Source organism: Neovison vison, chromosome 6, assembly GCF_020171115.1.
Source record: "Neovison vison isolate M4711 chromosome 6, ASM_NN_V1, whole genome shotgun sequence".
NCBI lineage: Eukaryota > Metazoa > Chordata > Mammalia > Carnivora > Mustelidae > Neogale > Neogale vison.
In genome coordinates, this window is record NC_058096.1 from 402,345 (window position 1) to 423,691 (window position 21,347).

The window sequence follows — 21,347 nt, forward strand, 5'->3', positions numbered from 1 at the left end:
AGCCTAACATAAAGAGTCAACATGTATTTTGTATATCTGTTACATATTGTATTCTTAAAATAGAGCTAGAAAATAATAAAGCTAGAAAAAAATGTTACTAAGAAAATCATAAGGAAAATACATTTTTAGTACTGTACTGTCATTATTAAAAAAATCTGCATATAACTGGACCCACACAGTTCAGACCTGTGTTGTTCAAGGGTCGGCTGTATTTCAGACTCTGAAGGACCTTTTCTGTCACTCCGTCTTAGTGCTTCAGAACTGTAAATCACACGGCAGTGGAGCTCACGAGTGCCCCCTCCTGCTGCCCCTGGAGGTTCTAGCTGCAGTTTGCGATCACGGCTGTTTTGTCGAGCTCAGCTGCGCAGCAAGAGTTGGTGTCTGTGAACCTGCATGTCTAGTGTTTCTCTTTGTTACTTTTCCTAAAAATCTTTATAGTTTGCATTTAGGATTAGAATCTTTTTGAAGGTGTTATTTTCTTTTGCTCACAGAATTTTAGCAAACTGGTTACAAGTCAAGTTCATGGGACGTGATGGCTCAGTGGGAGACACAAACAGTGAGGCTGGGGGCATCCAGACGCTCGCTCTGTTTCACGCGCTCAGCAGCAAAGGGGACCGGACTGTTGCTGTCAATGTGTGTATAAAGGTGGGTGAGAATCCCGAGTATTTACTTCTGTGGTTTTTTTATTTCACTCATTCCCAGACATTATTGGAGACATTACTGAGGTGGTTTTGAAGGAGTGGGGGAGGCTCAGAAGCCCATGTCATGTTCCCCATCGTGTCCTGATGACATCCCACGAACACTCTCTGGGTGTGACGTACCAACCTGGATTCTCAGGAGTCAGTCAGCCTTAACCATTGCAGGCACAGACCTCCTGGAGAACTTGGTGAAAACTCACAAACCATCCTGAACAAATGCATGGATTCACATGATCACGAGCCCTGAACTCCACGGGCCTCTGGTAATTAACCCAAGAAGCGTAAGAGAGCATTTCACAAAAACGCCTGTTGAGTCCTGTGCTTTGCCAGTAGCTGACATTTTGTTGTAATGGCTTCCTGAAACGTCCTGCTACATCAGTTTTTGCAGAAGATGAATGGTTTTTAACCCTGTGCGGTTTGCACTGAACTGGGTCCCAGCTATTGTAGAAGTTCAGTGTTGGGCATTTCAGGTCAGTTGGTTTTGTTTTATATTCAAGTTGTCCCCAGCTTTTGACTGTAAGTTCTAATTTTTGTTCTTTATAGGTGTTCGTATAGTACAGATGGTAACTGGTTCCCTGAGAGATTCCTTTGTTTTTTTTAAGATTTTATTTATTTATTTGACAGAGATCACAAGTAGGCAGAGAGGCAGCCGGGGGGCGGGAGGGGAAGCAGGCTCCCCGCCGAGCAGAGAGCCTGATGCGGGACTCGATCCCAGGACCCTGAGACCATGACCCCAGCCAAAGGCAGAGGCTTAACCCACTGAGCCACCCAGGCGCCCCAAGAGATTCCTTTTTTTTTTTTTTTTAATTGAAGTGTAGTTGATGTGCAGTGTTCACAGACATCTCAGGTGTACTGCATGGTGGTGTGTAAGTCTGTCCATTACTGTGTGCTCGGTGTACTCACGGTCCCCACACAGCACTGTCCCAGAGCGCTGACTGTATTCCCTGTCCTGGGCCTTCTGTCCCCGATTACTCATGCCATACCCGGAAACTCGTGACTCCCGCTCTCTTCCATTTTGCCCCCACACCCTCCCCTCCACAGCTGTCACCTGGTTCTTGTTGAAAGAGAACCTGTTTCTTCATTAGCTGCAAGCCTACATAAATCAATTGTAGGTACTCGTGGTCTTAGTGTATGTGTTCAGATAAACCCAGATGGGTATTTTATTTACTTGGAGTATAGCAGTGCACGGTAGAAAGTGTGGGCTTCCGGCTAGAGCGGATCTGGGATTACAGGGGCTGCTCTGGCCGCTCCTTGTGGTGCCGTCTCTCACGTGGTCATGACTCGCTGCGCCAGGGTCTCATGAGGGCGGGGGGGCTGCGTGCTCAGATGAAGGCTCAGCGAGAATCTGCTCGCCCCCGTGTGACCTGACGTGGCCTGCTGTGCCCAGACCTCTCCTTTGCCTAAGAAAAGTCACGTTCGTGGGGCGCCTGGGTGGCTCAGTGGGTTAAGCCTCTGCCTTCGGCTCAGGTCATGATCTCAGGGTCCTGGGATCGAGCCCCGCATCGGGCTCTCTGCTCAGCGGGGAGCCTGCTTCCTCCTCTCTCTCTGCTGCCTCTCTGCCTACTTGTGATCTCTGTCTGTCAAATAAAATAAATAAATAATCTTTTTTTTATTTTTTTTTTATTTTTTTTTTATTTTTTTTAAGATTTTTATTTTATTTATTTGAGAGAGAGAGACAGTGAGAGAGAGCATGAGCGAGGAGAAGGTCAGAGAGCGAAGCAGACTCCCCATGGAGCTGGGAGCCCGATGCGGGACTCGATCCCGGGACTCCAGGATCACGCCCTGAGCCGAAGGCAGTCGTCCAACCAACTGAGCCACCCAGGCGTCCCAAATAAATAATCTTTAAAAAAAAAAAGAAAAGTCACGTTCGTGTCACTCTGCTCACCTGCAAGTGACCCTGTTCTCCGTGTTCCCTCTTCAAATTGGAACTACTTTAAATTGTAGTTTGGTTATAGGGTTTTTATTTTGTGTTTCCACTTTATTTTATGTATTTATTTACTTAAGTAAATGCCACACCCAAAGTGAGGCTTGAACTCATGACCCTGAGATCAAGAGTCTCATGTTCTTCTGACTGAGCTGGCCTGGTGCCCATGTTCTTCCATTTTAATACTACTTATTTTAATTTCTAAATGTAAAAGTATGAAACTTCAGAAATATAAGGAAATACAGAGGAAGCATAAAGATGGTAAGAGGCATCTATGCTCTCTCTGTTTCGGGGTCTTGGTCATGTCTTGGTTCATGTTCTTCCCTTTTTTCCTGTGACCATAAAGTCACCTTTTGCCAGCTGGACAATCAGTTTGCTGTTCCTCTTACCTTTATTCTTAAGTCTTTTAATCACAGCAATACCTGCAGGTATTTAAAAAGTCAGATAACCTCCCATGATTTATCATGAGGCCTCGCAGCCCCTGCCCCTCTCCCAGCCCCCCGTCCCCAGGGTGTGACTTCTGTTGTTTCCAGGTCACACACTTCGTCGCTCTTTCTTGGCTTACCGACTCCAGGTGTCCTTCACGGACTTCCCATTAAACTATATCTTCTGCGATACAACAGATGACTCCCAAACTTAGCAGCTTACAATAGCCAAACATTTATTATCTCATAGTTTCTGTGGGTCAGAAGTGCAGGTGTGGTTTCTCTGGGGCCTCGAGCTCAAGGTTCCTCCGAAGCTGGAGATCGAGGTGCGGGCCGGAGCTCTGGTCTCCTTCTGAAGGCGGGACTGAGGGAGGGTCACTTCGAAGCTCCCTCCGCGGTTGCCGGCGCCGCTCGCTTGCTCGCAGGCTGGGGCTGGGACCTCTCCACGACGCAGCTCGCGACACGGCGGCTGGCGGCCATCCGCTGGGCCAGATGGCAGAGTCTCTCTGTAACCTGATTGTGGAAGTGACATCCAGTCACTTGAGTCTGATTCTGTCTATTAAAAGTGAGGCAGGGCAGGGGATCGTGCAAGGGCAGGGCCACTGGAAGGTGGGGTCGTGGGGGTGTCCTCATGGCTGCAGCCCGTGCTGGGTGAGGAGTGAACTCTTGCGTCATGGTCCTACCCAGCCTTCCCCAGTTTCCAGGGCGGCTACCCCATCACTTTATCTTATCTCAGTGAGCGGGGTCCCATTTTGAGGGCCATGTGATTGCTGTTTGCCCCAGGACCAGCAAGTGTTCTGTGACTACATTCCTTACTTTTTGGGCAAGTAATAGTTGCCTTATTTTCTCACTTAATGTAGTTTTCTCTGTATCTTTCATTAATTTTTACCCAAATATGCCAGCATGTGGGCTGTGTACATCTTAGAAGAGGTTTCCAGATGCTCTGTCACTTCACCTCACCCTTCCTTGAGAAAGTGCCATCCTCTTGCTCCCCTCTGGGCTGACCTTGTACCCCAGGGGGTGGCTGCCACTCGGGTCTCCATACCAGTAGCGTGGTCCTGCTCCTTCCCATGCTGACTCTCACCTTGGGCAAGTTCTTTGTGTATGAGTACTCTTAGGAGCCCCCTATTTTTTTAAAATATTTTTTATTATTGTTTATTTATATAACACCAACAGGGTCTCTGCTCTCTGAGCATTCCTGATTTTCATTTCGTTCATTTCCTCCCATTATGTAGTGTTTGCTTTGTTTCTTGGTTTTGTTTTTTTTTGTTTTTTAAAGATTTTTTTATGTATTTATTTGACAGAGAGAAATCACAAGTAGATGGAGAGGCAGGCAGAGAGAGAGGGGGAAGCAGGCTCCCTGCTGAGCAGAGAGCCCGATGCGGGACTCGAGCCCAGGACCCTGAGATCATGACCTGAGCCGAAGGCAGCGGCTTAACCCACTGAGCCACCCAGGCGCCCCTTTGTTTTGGTTTTTAATCTATCTCGGACTGGCTTATGCCTCTCGGAGAGAACGCCTCTCTCCTTCAGAAGTCACACCGCATTCCTCATCCATTCATTCGGGTCTGCGTTTCACAAGTATTTACTGAGTGACTTCTCTGTCTTGAAGCATTATTCTGAGTGCTGGGGATGTAGCAGAAAGCAACACCAATCCCTGTTTTTAGGAGCTGATGTCCCGGTGGGAGAGAAAAGCTGTTGGAGGGGAAGTGTCAAGCCTGCCTCCTCCGTGGTTGATAATCCGAATTATGACGGTCATTCTCCCCTCTCCCACTTCTGCTTGCTTACGTGTTTTATTTTATTTTGTGTTATGTTCCGTTATTTTTATTGATGTATTTATTTCATGATGACAGGTGCACTCCTTAACCCCCATCGCCGGTTTCACCCACCTCCCCTCTGGCGACCATCAGTTTGTTCTCTGTGGTTAACAGTCTGTCTCTTGGTTTGTCTCTCTTTCTTCCCCCTTTGCTCATTTGTTTTGTTTTGTAAATTCCACAGGTGAGTGAGATCCTATGATGCCTCTTTTACCTAAGAACAAACTGAGGCTCTGAGAAGTTAGAATAAATGGCCCCGGCCACAGAGCTGCCGCGTGGTGGCACCGCACACAGGCGCCCTCGGGTGCAGTGGGTTAGAGCTGCCGAGTCCTTAGGACCACAGCGGACCCCTACCAAGTGCTTATTTGGTCCTGCCGTCGGCAGCAGCAGCTGTTTTTTCTTGGTTTCGTTTCCCGTTTGGTGGGGCTTATCTTCTAGATTCTTCCAAAGAAAGGATCTGTGGGAATGGAATTTTCTTATTCCTTGACTCTCTGGACATGTGTTTACCCTCATTTGTGTTACGGGTTAGTGAGGTTTGTAGAAGTGTGGGTTGAAAGGTTTTTCCTTCCAGTTTTGCTTTGTGGTCACCCGGCATCTGGGGCTGTTGAGATGTCTCAGGCGATTCCTGTTCTTTTCTCTCTGGCCTGCTTGTTTTTCTCCCGAAGCCTGTGCTTGGTCCCTGGGGTTCTGAAGGTCCACTTGGGTATGCCTGGTGCTGACTTCCTGCGCTCACACTGCTGGGCTGGGCGCTCCTTGCGGGCTGGAGACGACTGTTCCGCTTGTGGGACGTTCGTGCACCTCAGTGCCACCGAGTTGCCTTCTGGTTTCTGTTCTCTCCTGAACTCCTGTGAGACAGGTGTTGGATTTCATCAGTTAACCCTCTGAGCATCTTCTCCTTCCTCCCTTATTTTCTGTCTTGTTTATATGTACTGTGCTCTGGGAGACTCCTTGCCTTTATAATCCAGATGTCTTGTTGAGATTTTTGTTCCAGATCTATCAGTTCATTTCCTCATTCTTATCCTTATTTGACTTTTATCATGTCATCTTGCGACGATTTTTTGGATGCACCATCAGAGGAAATTAGGATTTTCGAGCTCTGAGTTTTCTTATGTCCCATGCATTATCTGTTTCCTTTGGATTTCCTTTATTATTCTAGTCTCTCTTGTACGTTGGAGGCTCTCCTCAGGCACCTTACCTGAGACTGCCGTATCTGAATGAAGCCCTAAAAGGCTGGTCATAAGATCTGTTTGGGGGGGAGGGTAACTGAATAGCAAGCCCATCTTTGTGGGGGGGTCCCCAAATGTCAGGAGATGCACGTCTCTTTGTTGCATTGTTTGGTTTCTTTGGAAAGGATTCCAAAGAATCTTTGGATTGTCCCTAAGAGGGACAAGTGGGAGTGGCCAGTGCTAAGTCCCCTCCTCTCTGCCTGCGTCCTCTCAGGGTAGGATGCCTGTGCAGGGGGCAGGATGCACTTAGAGGCCGCCTGCAGGTGGCTGGACGACCTGTAGGACCACGGCTCTGTGTGTGACTTGTCCTTTCTGTCCTGAACCTCTCCTCTGGTTCTTGGTGCCACTGGGTCTGAGTGCTTAGGGCTTTTGCAGGCGCAGCTGGTCTGGTTCCTTCCATACCTACATCTCTAGCCCTTCAGGTCTAGCTTCCTCTGCTTCCTTAATCCAGTGGTTGTTCCCATCTGCACGATGCTTTCTAGAAACTGGTCAGAATCCCTTGTCTGCTGCTTGTTTGCCTTTACCCCAGTCTGTTGTCATGGGCATACCTGGTTTGTGTTTTGGGCTTACCTGGTTTTATACCTGTTTAAGGGATATTGTTAGGATTAAAGTAACGTCTTCCAACAGTTACGGCTAGAGGCTGAATTATCTGTTGACCTGGCTATTTCTTGCACTGATTTACAGTCTCGGGGAGGGAGGACAGCCCGGCGAGCAGTGAGCATTTGGCTGCAATGCTCGGGCCCCCCTCCCCCCGCTCCCGTCTCTGCTGGTTTGTCCCCCGGTGTGTCCCTCCTGATGGTCTCGATGTTGTTCCAGGTGGCTCACGGTGCTCTCAGCGACTACGCCCTCGACGCCGTGGAGACGCAGAAGGAGCTCCTGGGAGCCAGTGGGCTCATGCTGCTGCTTCCGCCCAAAGTGGAGAGCGAGGATGTGGCGGAGGAGGACGTGTACTGGCTGTCCGCGCTGCTGCAGCTCAAGCAGCTTCTCCAGGCCAAGCCCTTCCAGCCTGCGCTTCCGCTCGTGGTCCTCGTACCTAGCCCGGCGGGGGACGCCATGGAGAAGGAAGTGGAAGACGGTTTGTGAAGGCAATTTTGTTGGTGGACCAGCGCGGTTAATAAATGGGTCGAGCCCCTGGTCTGAGGAAGCACCTGCAGTGTGGCGCAGGGGGTCACAGGGCAGCGGTGCCTGGGAGCAGGGCGGGCTGGGTCCGTGCAGGGAGATGTTAGTTTGTCTGCACATTGAGAACAGAGCACAGTGACCTCCACTTGTTTCTGTCAAAGGTCTGATGCTGCGGGATTTGGTTTCAGCTAAGCTGATTTCAGATTATACCGTTACTGCGATTCCCGATTCCATTAATGATTTACAAGGCACAACTAAGGTAAGTCTTCATCATTATTTTTAAACATTTTTATTAACGTATTATTTATTAACGTATTAATGTATTAAGTTATTATTTGCCCCAGGGGTACAGGTCTGTGAATCGCCAGGTTTATACACCTCACAGCACACACCTTCCCCAGTGTAGTCTTCGTCACTTCTAAAGGCCCTGTAAGACATTTCAGTGGTCCCCTTTTGTTCTGTCTTAAATGTAGTGTAGGTTATTTCTTGGACTTTTTAAAGAATTATTTTTTATGTAAATTCAGTATCACACGTTGCTGGTTTCTGAGTAAGTTGTCTGAGTCATCAGTCTTACGTAATACCTGGTGCTTATTCCATCACGCACCCTCCTTAACGTCCATCACCCGACTACCCCCTGCTCCCACCCCGGCGCCCTCCAGCAGCCCTCGGATTGTTTCCTGTGCGTAAGAGTGTCTCAGTTTGCCTCCCTCTCTGATTCCCTCTTGTTTTGTTTTTTCCTCTCTCCTCCTTTGATCCTGTTTCGTTTCTCAAATTGCACGTATCCCCGCTTGGATTCTTTTACGTTATTGTTTTGACAGGCCTGTTTCAAAAAATATAAGCAGAAATCAAAATAAAAGATAAAATATGCCCCACAGTCTTGCTCTCTGCAGCCAATTAAGTTGTTCATGGAACCTTTCTCAGAGGCTCTGTGGTAACCGTTTGTTAGGGGTCGGACTGCGGGCGTCACAATGAGAGCGGCCGCAGGAAGAAGGACGTCCGGGTGGGGAGCGCGGGGGCGTGCGGGGAGATGCTCGTCCTCCCAAGTGTGGGGAGACGCGGCTCCCCTTCCTGCGCACGGCGAACACGGCGCTCGGGGCTGGTTTCCCTGGGGCCCGCGCGCCTCCCGGGGTGACCCTGCAGACTGTACTCCTGGGGATAGGACGGGACCTGGAGCCCCTCTCTGGGAGGCTTAGGAGGCCGAACTCTCCGGCAGCGGAAGTCTCTGCCTGCTTCCTAGTGTGGTTGCCGGGCTGGTGCCTGCTGGGGCGCCCGTGTGGCCGCTGAGGGCGGGGCCCCTTCGGGAAGCTCCTTCTGAAAAACAGGCTGAGTTGCTGAAGCGAGCCTCCTCTGACTGTGTCTCAGGTGTCGCGGGCCGTGCAGTGGCTGGTCTCCCACTGCCCCTGTTCGCTGGACCTTTGCTGCCAGACCCTCATTCAGTACGTGGAAGACGGCGTTGGGCGCGAGTTCAGTGGCCGGTTTTTCCGCGACAGAAGAGAGAGGCGGCAGGGCGGCCTGGCCTCGCAGGAGCCCGGAGCCATCATCGAGCTGTTCAACAGTGTGCTGCACTTCCTGGCCTCCCTGGTGTCTTCTGAACAGCTCTGCGACCTGTCCTGGCCTGTCACTGAGTTCGCTGAGGCGGGGGGCAGCCGGCTGCTCCCGCACCTTCACTGGAACGCCCCGGAGCACCTGGCCTGGCTAAGGCAGGCTGTGCTCAGCTTCCAGCTGCCCCACATGGACCTTCCACCCCCGGGGGGTGCGTGCGCACGAGGAGGGGTCCTGGCTGGGGGGGAATGTGGACAGCCGAGCCTCCTGTTTCCTTTCTCACTGTACTGAGTCTGGCAGGGACTGGGCACTGGCGTGAGCTTCGTGTGTCCTCCTCCCCCGTCCCCACACTGTGCCTGCTCACACCTGCCCTTCGGTTCAGGAGTCAGGGTTGGGGCTCTCTGTATGGGGGGCGCTTGGCTCTTTCCCACCAGTAGAGCAGTGTCCTCACAGCCCATGGAAGAAGGTGGTGAGTGGTGTCGGGAGGGATCCTTAACCCAAGGCCTGTGGTTTTGGAATTGACAGCAGGTCCTGTCCTGCCTTTGGCACAGGGCGGGGGGGCAAAGAGCCTGGGGACCAGGTGACCCTGCCTGCGTTGCCGGCTCTGCTGGGCCCGTGCGCTCAGTACTGCCTTAACACCAGGGCTCCTTCTTTGTTGGAGAAGCCTCTGTCCTGTGACTCTGATTGTGCCCGGGTGAGGCTGTTTGGATGAAGACTTCTTAGGTCTCCTGGGCTGGGCAAGGAGGTTGTCTCTTCCCTTACTGACACTGGAAGGAGGGGATGAGTCTCTTTGCTACTTACGTGGCACAGCATGTGGCCTTAGCAGGACCACTGTCCTTGTGGGCCTTGTGGAACAGAGGCCTCAGGTGTCCTTCTAAACTTTGGGGTGTGGCCTTCAGTAGGTCCAACAGATGCATGTTATTGAAGAAACCCAAAGGGAAGGAAATCAGCATAAATTGCTGTGCTGTGAGCTAGGACAGGGTTCCCCAGGAGAAACCCTGACTTCCTGTACCACAGCCACCTGGTTGCTGGTTAAAATGCAGATTTCTCGTGCAACCACAGGCCCGGATAGTCAGAGCCTCTAGAGCGGACTCTTGTGTATTTTGTCCGGGGTGACTGCGTCTCTTACTGGGACACAGGGAGGGAGATGCTCTTCCCTCCCTCAGCCGCTGTGGTTCTGCTGTTTTCAAATTCGAAAGCAAACTTCTCAAATACACAGTTGTCCTTTTCTAAGAAACTAGAGGGAGCACATTTCGTGTAGTGGCTTTCTATACTTTGGCCAAACCCTGTAACTGAGGAGGTACTTTCTCTGCAGCGCCCTGGCTCCCCATGTGCTCCATGGTCGTCCAGTATGCCTCCCAGATCCCCAGCTCTCGCCAGACGCAGCCCGTCCTCCAGTCCCAGGTGGAAAACCTGCTCTGCAGAACCTACCGCAGGTGGAAGAGCAAAAGCCATTCCCTGGACCCGGGGACGGGGCCCTCGGTCGCTGACATCCCATGGGACGATGTCATTGCTTTGTGCATCAACCACAAGCTGAGGGACTGGACGCCCCCCAGGCTTCCTGTCACAACAGGTAGTTAGCACTCGGTGCTGTGGGGTCACGTCAGTGACTTCCAGGTGACTGTAAACACTGGGAGGAGCTAGGAATGTTCCAGGAGAACCTGGACCTACCTCCCTGAAATGGGCCCCTAGGTTGGCTCGAAGTTTGATTTCGGTGACTGAGTAGTTAGACTGGCCGTGCCATAGTCTGGACGTGAATCTGTCTGAGCCTTAAATGACCCATGGATGTTGGGGCGTATTTGGTTAAGCTTGGGAGTCACATAATTTTGTGACTTTAATTAATCAGTAGGGCTTGTCCTTAAATCGGCGTATTTAAGCAAATTTCAAGCAACCACTTGTTCTTCTGATATTTTCTCATTTGCTTTGTACTGTTTTTTTTTCAGAGGCTCTGAGTGAAGATGGTCAGATATGTGTATATTTTTTTAAAAACCACTTGAAAAAATATGATGTTCCTTTGTCATGGGAACAAGCCAGAATGCAGACCCAGAAGGAGCTACATCTGAGCCAGGAGCGGTAAGATCTGTGCCCATTGTGTGTTTGTCCTGACAGGCAGCAGAACAAACTGCATTATTCTCCTCCAGAGTGCATAGAACGTGAATGTTCTAGCCCACTGTGTGTATATTCTGACAAGTACTTGAGGAACAGATAATCGTTATGCAAACACGTCATTTATCAGACAGACCTGACTCTGAAGGCGTAACACAGCCAGGAGAGTATAGACAAAAGAAAGCTGACATCTCATCCGACTTAATAAACCTGGTTCAAAATACTGAAATAAAACGTGTTAGCACATATAATCTTGTACCTAAAAAAAATTCACAAAGAGGCTTTATCCCAGGATAAACCACATCAACAGAAATCAACTCATTTAATTTGCTGTCAGAGCAGAAAAACAGTGATCATTTCAGTGTTTAAATGCTTTTCTTTTCTTTCTTTCTTTTTTTTTAAAGATTTTATTTATTTATTTGACAGAGATCACAATAGGCAGAGAGGCAAGCAGGTGGCGGGGGAGGAAGCAGGCTCCCCGATGAGCAGAAAGCCTGATTCGGGGCTCGATCCCAGGACCCTGAGATCATGACCTAAGCCGAAGGCAGAGGCTTTTAACCCACTGAGCTCCCCAGGCGCCCCTAAATGCTTTTCTTAAAATTTATACCCTCCTACCTCAATTTATACTCATTCCTAAAAAAATTTCTTATCAAACTTGGGTAAAAAAAATTCCTTAGCTTGATAAGGCTTTCTACCATAAAACTACCAAGAAAAGAAAATGCTTTTTGCTTAGCCATTAGAAACACTGATGTCAGAACCAGCGTGAGCCGCCCCTGATGTCACTTGTTCACTGTTGTCCTGGAAATGTCCAGTTCAGGGACACAGATAAGATGACATAAATAGGGGCGCCTGGGTGGCTCAGTGGGTTAAGCCGCTGCCTTCGGCTCAGGTCATGATCCGGGGTCCTGGGATCGAGTCCCGCATCGGGCTCTCTGCTCAGCGGGGAGCCTGCTTCCTCCTCCTCTCTCCACCTGCCTCTCTGCCTACTTGTAATCTCTCTCTGTCAAATAAATAAAAAAAAAAAAAAAAAAAAAAGATGACATAAATATTGAAAGGTAGGAGGAACTGTCATTTCCACACAGTAAAACTGTCAGTTCAGGAAAATCAGTAGTTACACCCTTGAAAGTTCCGTCCTTCAGAGTTCGGCAAGGTGATCAGACAGACAGGCCTACAGCAGATGAAGATTGCCGTTCACCGCAGCGACAAACCCCTAACACAGGGACATAAACTGACCCAGGAAAGGCACTAAACCCCTGTGAAAGGAACTCTCAGGGCCCTGAAGGTGCAAAGAAAACCTGAATAAACGAGGGACCGGCTCGCTTTGATGGAATCTACAGTGCTGTAAAGACGTCAGTTGTTAGGCTGTAACGTCAGGGCATTTCTAATCAAAAACCCGAAAGGATTTATACCCCTGGTCTTGACAAGTTAATTCTGAAATTCAGAATGTGTAGCAGTTGTTGAGAAAATTTTGAGTTAGAATAACAAGGAGGGTCTGCCGTGCCTGATACCAGAACACACGGTAAAGTTACAGCAGACGAAGATCGGGGGTCCAGAAACAAGCACATGTGACGAAGTGCCATGCCATACCAGCGAGGAGAGGACAGACACTGACATCTGTTCAGAAAAAAATAGTAGATCCCCTTTCTCCCACTGTTTGTGAGGATGACTTACACAGGCATTTAGGAGCTAAATGTAAAAATAAGGACTTCGCCAATCTTAGGGGAAAATAGAGACCTTGTTGCTAACCCTGGGAAACCAAACTCCGAGGAGAGAAGCTCCGAGCACGTAGCTGCTCAGCAGAGAAGGGAAGCCTAGTCTGTAAGGCAGAGGCTGCCCTCCCACTGTGCCCAAGCCTGACCCCCCAGGGAAGCCAGAAATAGGCAAGGTCTGGGACTCTTTGTCTACACCCGCACTCCTGGTGCTGGAGGAACCCTTTCTCTCTCTTTCTTGACCATAGCCATTTCAAAACATGTACTTACAGTTTGGGGATAAAGTCTTTTCATCCTGCGAACAAGTTTCCGGCTCCGTTGCTGCACATGCACCGCAAAGGGACGAGGAATGTGGAGCGTAGCCCAGAGGGGGTGGTTCCCAGTACCCAAGATCTGATGTGTGGAGCCTCTGCCCAGGAGCTCCTGGCCCAGTGTCTGTCCCGGAGTCTGCTGCTGGAGAAAGAGGAGAGTAAGAGGTAAAGTCCGTTCGCTTCTGTTTATTGTATCCTTTAGGCTGCTTCCTGCTGGATTAGTAAGGATCCCGGTGACGGGGCTTTGCTTGAAAAAGGCCAGGCGGACATGCGAAGTACAAGCTCCTTGAAGGCAGAGGCAGGGCCTTAGTATGTCTTACGCGGTTTCTCATTGGAAATCGTTCCATTTCCTGTTCAGTATTGAGTAGTCCTAAGTTTTCCGGCGGGAGGAAGGTGCGGCCGGCTTCCGGAGTGTGTGGCCGGCACCAGCTCTCTGCGTTTGGCAAGCCGGAGGCTGCTGGGGCGTTGTCGCACGCTGCAGACCCTCCTCTGTGTCTCCCGCCCCTGTGGTTATGGTCTCCCTGAGTGAAGCAGGAAGAAGGCTGTTTACAAGGCGGTCCATACTCCACCCCCCACCCCCAGCAGCCTCCCTGGGTCTGCCTTATCACCAAGGGTAGCCTCTCCCCTTGCCTGGGGGACACTCCCCCACCCACGCGGGACACTCTGGTGAGCGTCCCCCTCTGTTGTGTCCCTTCGCCCCCTAGCACTGAGACCGGGGAGCCATGCCTGAGTTTCTGCTCCCTTGACTGTAAACTCAGAACAGTGTGGTCCTCACTTCTGTCCTCTTTTCTGTCTCTCCTGACCACCCCCCGCCTGCACGTCTGCTCTGGTCAGGGTCGCTGCAGCCTGCACACAGCTGACCTGAACATGAACCTGTCGCCAGCAGTGTTCCATACCTTTGTGCTCTCCCTCCTTGCTCCCGGGAGGCCCCGCGTCCCTTTCCTGCCCAGCTGGCAACTCCTTCTAGGACTCTCCCGGTTCTTCCTTGCCCCCCACACTCCCACCTGTCTCCTGTGTCACCTGCACCCCCACTCCCCAGTGAAAGCATCCAGTTTCATGGATTTTTAAATGACATCAGTATTCTGACAACTCCAAATTTATATCTCAACCCCTGAGTTCTCTGAAATCCAGATTCGAATATCCAGCTGGTTTCCTGAAATCTTCATTCGTGACTTTACGATGCCTGATCGGCGTCTCCGTGCTAACGTCCCAAATCTAATTCCCGGTTTTCTCCCAGTCAGCTCCTCCTTCGATGGTCTTCTCAGTTGGAGGGCTTCGTCCTTGCAGCTGCCCCGGCCAGATGTCTCGGAATTACCCCTCCACCTTCCGTTCATCCATAAATCCTATTTTCTCTATGAAAAATAGATTCAAAATCAGACCATTTTTTGTAGCGGGCTGTGGTCTAGTCTCGGCAGACCCAGTGTGAGCCTTTCAGGTGTGACCCCTTGGATCATAACCTTCCAGTGGCTTCCTCTCCAACCAAAGGCAGAATCTTTATGAGCCGGGCAGGCCCTGCGTGAGCTGCATCCCATTTCCTTTCTGATCTCTCTGCTCCTTCAGCATTCCAGGCAGGGCACAGCCAGGCTTTCGTGTTTGCTGCTCCTTTTGCTGAACTCCTTGGCCACCTTCCTGATATCCCCATGGCTCACCTTGTACTCACGTCTAGTCTGTGCTCAAATGTCTGCTTCTCAGTGAGGCCCTCCTTGGCCGTCCCCCCGAACCTTCTGGTCATATCCCTGCTTTGTCTTTCTCACCTTCAGACCACATTTCCCTTACCTTGTATTCCTATCTCTCCTCACTGAAGTATAAGCTGCTTACAGCCAGGCCTTGCGTTTACCAGGTCCCTAGAATGCTGTCTGGTGTTTGGTGGGGGCATGAGAAAAACATGGTTGGAAGAGTGAATGCATGTGCTGTGATTTCCAAAGTAGATTTTCTTAGGTCAGTATCATTTCAGCAGTTGGTTCAGATTGTTTTTCTTAAAAAGACAAGTGTGTGGAGTGAAAAACTCTGAAATGTGTTAGGTGGCCGTGGGATATTATTTTGAGTTAATTTTAACTGTAAGCATCAGTCCATACGTTTGGTTAATCTATCAAGAGCTAAGAATCACTGGGGCGCCTGGCTGGTGCAGTTTGCTAGGCATCTGATTCTTGATTTGGGCTTGGGTTATGGTCGCAGGATTATGGGTCTGAGCCCCACGTTGGGCTCTGCACTCACTGCAGGCTTGGTTTGGGATTCTCTCTCCCTCTGCCTCTTCTGCTTGTGTGCTGTCTCTCTAAAATAAATAAATCTTAAAAAAAGAAAAGAGAGATAAGAGTTACTTATAAAAACCAAAATAAGCCAGAGAAAATGAACCAAATGAGAGAATTATGAGTAATGTTAAGTAACAGCCAAAAGTGTTTTTTTTTACATAAATGCCACCTTTTCCATTAAATCTAATTTGGGCTTATAAATTAAAGAGAAGATTAAAACTTTTAAGAGTATGGTTCTTCTTCTCAGTTGATGTCATAACTTTGTTCTGTCCTTAATAAGTGAAGCTTTATTAGGAGTAGGGGCACTTGGCTGGCTCAGGTGGTGAAACGTGACTCTTGATTTTAGGATTGTAAAGTCGAGTCCCGTGTTAGTTGTAGAGATTACTTAAAATCTTAAAAAAAAAGTTTATAAGAGAAAAGTGAATGGTAGTTAAATGTTTTCTCCCTCATTCTCAAATGCTTTAGGTTTGAAGATCAACTTCAGCAGTGGTTGTCTGCAGACTCAGGAGTGTTTACGGGTTCGATGTCCCTTCCCCTCTACCTTCCTCAGACTCTGGTGTCTCTGCCTCACACTATTGAACCTGTGATGAAGACAGTGACCACGGCTAGCCCTCAGGTGGGAGGAGAGTACATTTGGCATTTGAACTAGAATTCAAGACTGAGGGAAGGGCTGGGAAAAGTAACGTCTCCGTTCGTCGTACGGTGTTGTGATGACCAATAAACTATCAGGTTAAATAAGATATTTTCTTAAACTTATCTGTCAGTGTTCTAGAGGCCCAACTAAGTCTGTGTTCCTACTTGTGAAGTGAAGGGAGAGTGGAATTAAAACATGCTTAAAGCCTGAACAAAACCCGTAACTTGGCTGGCAGGCGGTGAGGGCGTTGAGAATAACCAAGGTGATGATGGTAGCTTCTGTTCGTGCACATCATGTCCAGGCCTTGGCATCACCCCGAACTTCCTTTCTGGGATTCACTTTCCCTGAGGAAAATTAATGAACGAGGAAGGTAAAAATCACAGATGTCAGGGGTCACCCAGAGGTGTCCAGCTGCTCTGTGGCCGAGCTGCTTTTCAAAGCCAGACTTGACTGGCTCCAGAGCTCAGCGTCCTTCCGCCTCACCATCCTCCTCACCATCCTCCTGCAGTGGTAAAAGAAGCAAAATAGCGTTTTCATCATAGATACATAATGCTGGACAGGTAGAAAGTATGCTCCTGGACTGGCTTTTGGAAGCCCTTTAATAGGGGAGAAAAGCAAATTAAGATGACGTGCTGTTTACATTGATCATGTGGCAGATTCCTTAAAAATATTTGTACACTTTCACTTAACAGTTTTGCCCTAAAGAAACTACTATATATAACAAAAATTAACGGGTTTTTTTTGTTTTGTTTTTTTGTTCACTGTAGTCTTAATCATAAAAGTGGAAACTAAATGTCCAAAGATGAGAGTCTGGCTAAGCTATTACAGGTCATGTGATGGAGTAGCTCATAGTCCTCCATAGTGATATTTTGTAGAAATGACTGACACTGAAAGTCGTTGAAGATACAGTCTGAAGGTAACACTCTGTGTGCAGGTGACAGCAGCTGTAGATGTATGTGCTGGAAGAGGCTGGAAGGGTGTGGAGGCTAAGAGGCGTGTTTGTTGAGCCCAGTAGATACCAGATGAAGTTTCTAACATGAGCCAGATCTGCTGCCCTTAAAGAGAATATATTTGGGTTTATGGATATCCCCAAACTATTTTTAGGTTCTTTTTTATTTAAATAGAATGAAAGGACAGGGGAGCAGCTGCAGTTGTCAGAGGCAACAGGCACATCTGTGAGCGAAAGGCTGAAGCACCTGGAAAGGCTGATGCAGAGTTCAAGGGAAGAAGAAGTTGCTTCTGAGCTCCATCTCTCTGCACTGCTGGACATGGTGGACATTTGAGCTCCTGGACCTGAGAGAGGGAACGTCTCCAGAAGATTTTTGCTTTTACTCAAAATAATGTTATTCTCAGATGCTTGATGCACTGTTGGAAATGTGATTATTAATCATGCAAATAAACCATTTGAATGTCTAATGAGGCCTTTCCTAGTTTTCAGAACGAAAGGCTCTTTTCTCTAGGGTAGTGTCTTTGATATTGTTATGTTTCATCTCCTCAGACTGTCACCCACCAACATATGCCCTGAGGGAGTTTGCAGCTTGCATTTCTGTGTGTCTCATTCCTTGTCACAGCAAAGTTGCAGTCACTGATAGGCCAGACATCAGTAATACAGGGAAGAATAAAGCACAGGAGCTGGGCTCGCCAGGCCCACTTCAGAGAGCCAACTGTACCTGTACCTAGGAATCAGAGGAGGTGCATGGGGCATGTCCCTGCCCTGGAAGCAGTGGGAGACAAGAGGACTGGGTGGAGGAGAGGAGTGCAGGGCATGGCTGGGGACAGTGGGATGTAGCTGAGAAGATGCGATGGAAACCCAGAGGTGCCAGCTTCGTGTGCTGCCCACTGACGGCAGAGGCCAGACCACGGAGACCCTTGCTGCCTTATCCTGCATGCTATGGGAATCTGTTAGAGGAAAGTGATCAGGTCACAGAGTTTTAAAAGTTAATTATTTAAAAGATTTTATTTATTTGAAATAGCAATCGAGAGAGCAGGGGAAGGGGCGGAGAGGGAGAAGCAGGTTCCCCACTGATCAGGAAGCCTGATGCAGGGCTCGATTCCAGGACCCTGGGATCATGACCTGAGCTGAAGGCAGACACTTAGCTGACCGAGCCACCCAGGTATCCCCACATATTCGGTTACAAATGGCCTATGGGGATGGTCAGCAAGACAAGCCAGGAATCTTGAAAGGGGTGCTGCAGCCATCTAGGTGAAGAAGGAAGGGTATAATCATGAGTTTGCTGGCAGCTGGTGTGAAGGAATAAGTTTGAGCCATCCACAGGAGGAGACCTTGTTTTTACATGGACTTGTTTTTCTGTGTTCTTATTACGGTTTACCCGGAACTTTCTGCCCTAAGTGTAAAGCTCCTTCTGACACTTAGAATGTACACCGCATAACGGGCTAGTTCTGCTTTCTTATGGAGATAACCCACCGGGAAACCCCCATCTTTCAGGCACCACCTAGGTACTTCCTGTATTCTCAGTCCTGTGTCTTCCTCTTCCTTTTCTTGCTTTCTCATTTTGATGGAGCCCATTCTCTAGCAGCCCTCTGAACTTGAGTATCTTGTCTTTGTTTCTGCCCTTAAATTTGATTCATCATTTGAATGGAAATAGAATTTTAGGTTGGTAATCATTTTCCTATGTTTTTGTTTTTTGTTGCTGGAAGTTTTACAAATCATCTCTGTCCCTGGTGTTCTTAAGTTTCTCAACAACATGCTTGATGCTTGGTCTCCCCTCCCTGTTACCCACGCATATTGTCGTCCTGAGCACCTAGTAGTGCTTTTTTCCCCAGTAGTTAGTGCTCTGTGCCACACTACCCCAATCATACATAGTAGCTTAAATTTGGGAAGGATTAGCCGGGGCAGCTTTCTTTTGGGATTTTTCATATAGTTGTAGTCAGGCATCAGTAGGGGCTGCAGGCACCCGAAGGCTTGACTGGTTTGGATTCAGGACAAGTTCCCGCACATGGTTGGCAGGTGATGTTGCTCTTTTGGCTGGGGGTGGGGGTCAGCTGGGCCCTCAACCTGAGTGGCCAATATGTAACCTCACTATGTGGCTTGACTTACTCACAGGCAGGTGGCATCAGGGTAGTGAAAGTTCTTACACGGAATCTCGGGGCTCCAAGTACAAGTGCCCTAGTGAACAAAGTGCAAGCCCAGCTTTGGAACTCCCGCGGGATAACTTTCATAGCACTGTATTACAAGCGTCTGATTGCACATGCAAGGGATGGGACATAGATGCCATTTCTCGATGGGGATGAGTGTTAAGACCATGCTGTACAACAGCCTGTGAGATGGGGGTGTTGTGTTGCAGGAATCTTGTTTTGTTTGAGAGAGAGAGAGAGGCCCAAGTAGGCTCCACTCCCAGGGCAGAGCACATTGCAGGGCTCGAGCTCACAACCCTGAGATCATGAGCAAGAACCGGACGCTCAGCTGACTGAGCCACCCGGGCACCCAGCAGGAATCTTTAAAAAACAATCTGCCATGCTTTTTCGTCTGGAAAATTACCCACCTACGCTGCAGTTTTGAAATTATTTAATATATTCTTCCCCTCCACTATTTCCCTTTGGAACTCCTCTGATATTCAGACGTTTGACCACCTGGATCGATCCTTTAATTTCCTCTTTCCCTCCTTTCCGTCCTCCCTGCCCCCTTTCTTCCTCTCTGATTTTCTTCATTTAAGAGAGTAAGTGAAAGAGACCAAAAGCTGGGGTAGAGGGGTGAGGCGGACTCCCCGCTGAGTGGGAAGCCCAGTGGCGCGGCTCCGTCTCAGAACCTTGTATCATGACCTGAACCAAAGGCAGATGCTTAACCGACAGGCACCCAGGTGCTCTGATCCTCTATTTTTTTTTCTTTTTTAGAGATGCAAAATATTTATTTTTTAAAAAGATTTATTTATTTTAGAGAGACAGGGAAAGAGCATGAGCAGAAGGGGCAAAGGGAGAGGGAGAGAGAATCTGAAGCAGATTCTACACCCCATGTGGAACAATGCAGGGCTCAGTCTCACAACCCTGAGATCATTACCTGAGCTGATTTCAGGAGTCAGACACTTAATCAACCACACCACCGAGGTGCCCCAAAATGTAGAATATTTCTATCACCCAATAAATATTTCCTCTGGGTTTTTTTGCAGTCACTTCCCAGCCAATCCTCTAGTTTTCTTTTCTCCTTTATTTTTTCTCCTATCCTAAAATTTCCCTTTTATATTCCTGTTGAGTGACTTTTAAAATCTGTTGCTATATATTTTATGCCTGAGAGTCTTTTATCTTAATGTTTCTTATTTATTGAATCCTAGTCATTCGTTTATTCAATATGTACTTTTAGAATGTTTACTATGTGCTAGGCATTATTCCAGGTGCTGGGGAAATGGCAACAAACAAATTTCAACCCCCACAGAGATAGGCAATAAACAAGATAAATAGGCAAATTGTTTGATATGCTAATTGGTGGTAAGTAATGAGGAAAATGAGGGAAAGTGTGTCAGATGGTTCTTGTTTCAGGGGCGTAACATCCTACCCCCGAGGACGTGTTTTTGTCAAAGTCCTTTTACACATCTTGCACCATCTCCATGTCTCAAAATTTCTTTTTGATGTGTTTTGTTGTCTTTTGTCCTAGAGGCTTTCCTCAAATGTCTGGCTCACATTGAGGATGGGGGCTCTGAGGAGCTTGTTGGAAGCTCTGTGTCAAGCGTCAGCTGATAGGCTTCCTCACTTACCCACTGGGTCTCAGATGCCAATGTTGGCAGGACTTCTGGGGGGCCATTTGCTCCAGCAAAATCCTCTTCTTATTGCCTGCGGCTGTATGGCTGAATGGAAGCAGCAAGACTGGGCTCCTCCAAGAGGGTGAGACTTTCACGCGTCCCCCGTTTTCCGTGGCCCTCTGTGTCTGGTTCCTGAGGTCACACCTGCTCGACTCAGTGTTAGATGTGATCAGACAACTTGTGACTGCTGAGAGCAACCTTAGGAAATGTGAAGAGGAAAGTCCAGTGGCGGAGTTTTCTTTTCTTTCTTTCTTTTTTTTTTTTTTGAGAGTAAGGGATCTATCACCCTAATGTTTATTCAGAGGTCTTGCAATTTCTGCACCTTCCTTGGGCTTGTTAGCAAGAATGGTCTTTTCCCAATGGCTTCACGCCCACACACAGGTTTCGGCTTTGCTCGGGCTTGCTAGGTCAGTTATTCCTCCTTACATCACGGCCTCTAGGATTTTGTTGATCTTTTAGTCTCCTGGTATCTCCTCTCCCACTGCTCTACTGTGAGTTTTTATCGTCTGTTGCTTAACGGAAGGAGAGTTTAGATGGGAAAAGGAAGTCAGTGCTTGTGCTCAGTCTGACATACTGAACTGGAAATTTCCTTCTCAAAAAACTCAACATCCTGCCGCCAGGCTTTTGTCTTCCCGTTTTCTAAGGGTGCTCCCTTCGTCAGCAATCAGTTGTCCAGCCACATCTAATCATCGCTTCCGAGTGCGTCGGCGGGCATCGGTGCGGGCGGCTGTGCGGCGTCTGTGCGGCCGTCGATGCGGGCGTCGGTGCGGCCGTCTGTGCGGCGTCGGTGCGGGCGGCTGTGCGGCGTCTGTGCGGCCGTCGATGCGGGCGCCTGTGCGGGC

The 21,347-nt window shown here is 48.8% G+C and overlaps 1 protein-coding gene across 2 annotated transcripts in view; it reads left to right on the top strand.

Annotated features, from left to right (window-relative positions):
- The window catches only part of LOC122908216 (minichromosome maintenance complex component 3 associated protein), a 51,257-nt gene extending 34,087 nt beyond the window's left edge, over positions 1-17,170 (top strand). Inside the window, exons 21-29 of one of the 2 annotated variants that reach the window (XM_044250757.1) lie at positions 492-645; positions 6,901-7,159; positions 7,365-7,462; positions 8,566-8,956; positions 10,061-10,318; positions 10,689-10,818; positions 12,809-13,036; positions 15,586-15,736; positions 16,879-17,170. In XM_044250757.1, the coding sequence (XP_044106692.1) occupies positions 492-645; positions 6,901-7,159; positions 7,365-7,462; positions 8,566-8,956; positions 10,061-10,318; positions 10,689-10,818; positions 12,809-13,036; positions 15,586-15,736; positions 16,879-17,037 (1,828 nt within the window). In that variant the 3' untranslated portion in view covers positions 17,038-17,170. The remainder of the gene's footprint in view (positions 1-491; positions 646-6,900; positions 7,160-7,364; positions 7,463-8,565; positions 8,957-10,060; positions 10,319-10,688; positions 10,819-12,808; positions 13,037-15,585; positions 15,737-16,878) is intronic. The other variant, XM_044250758.1, reaches the window with a different exon arrangement.
- The last annotated feature ends 4,177 nt before the right edge of the window (positions 17,171-21,347 follow it).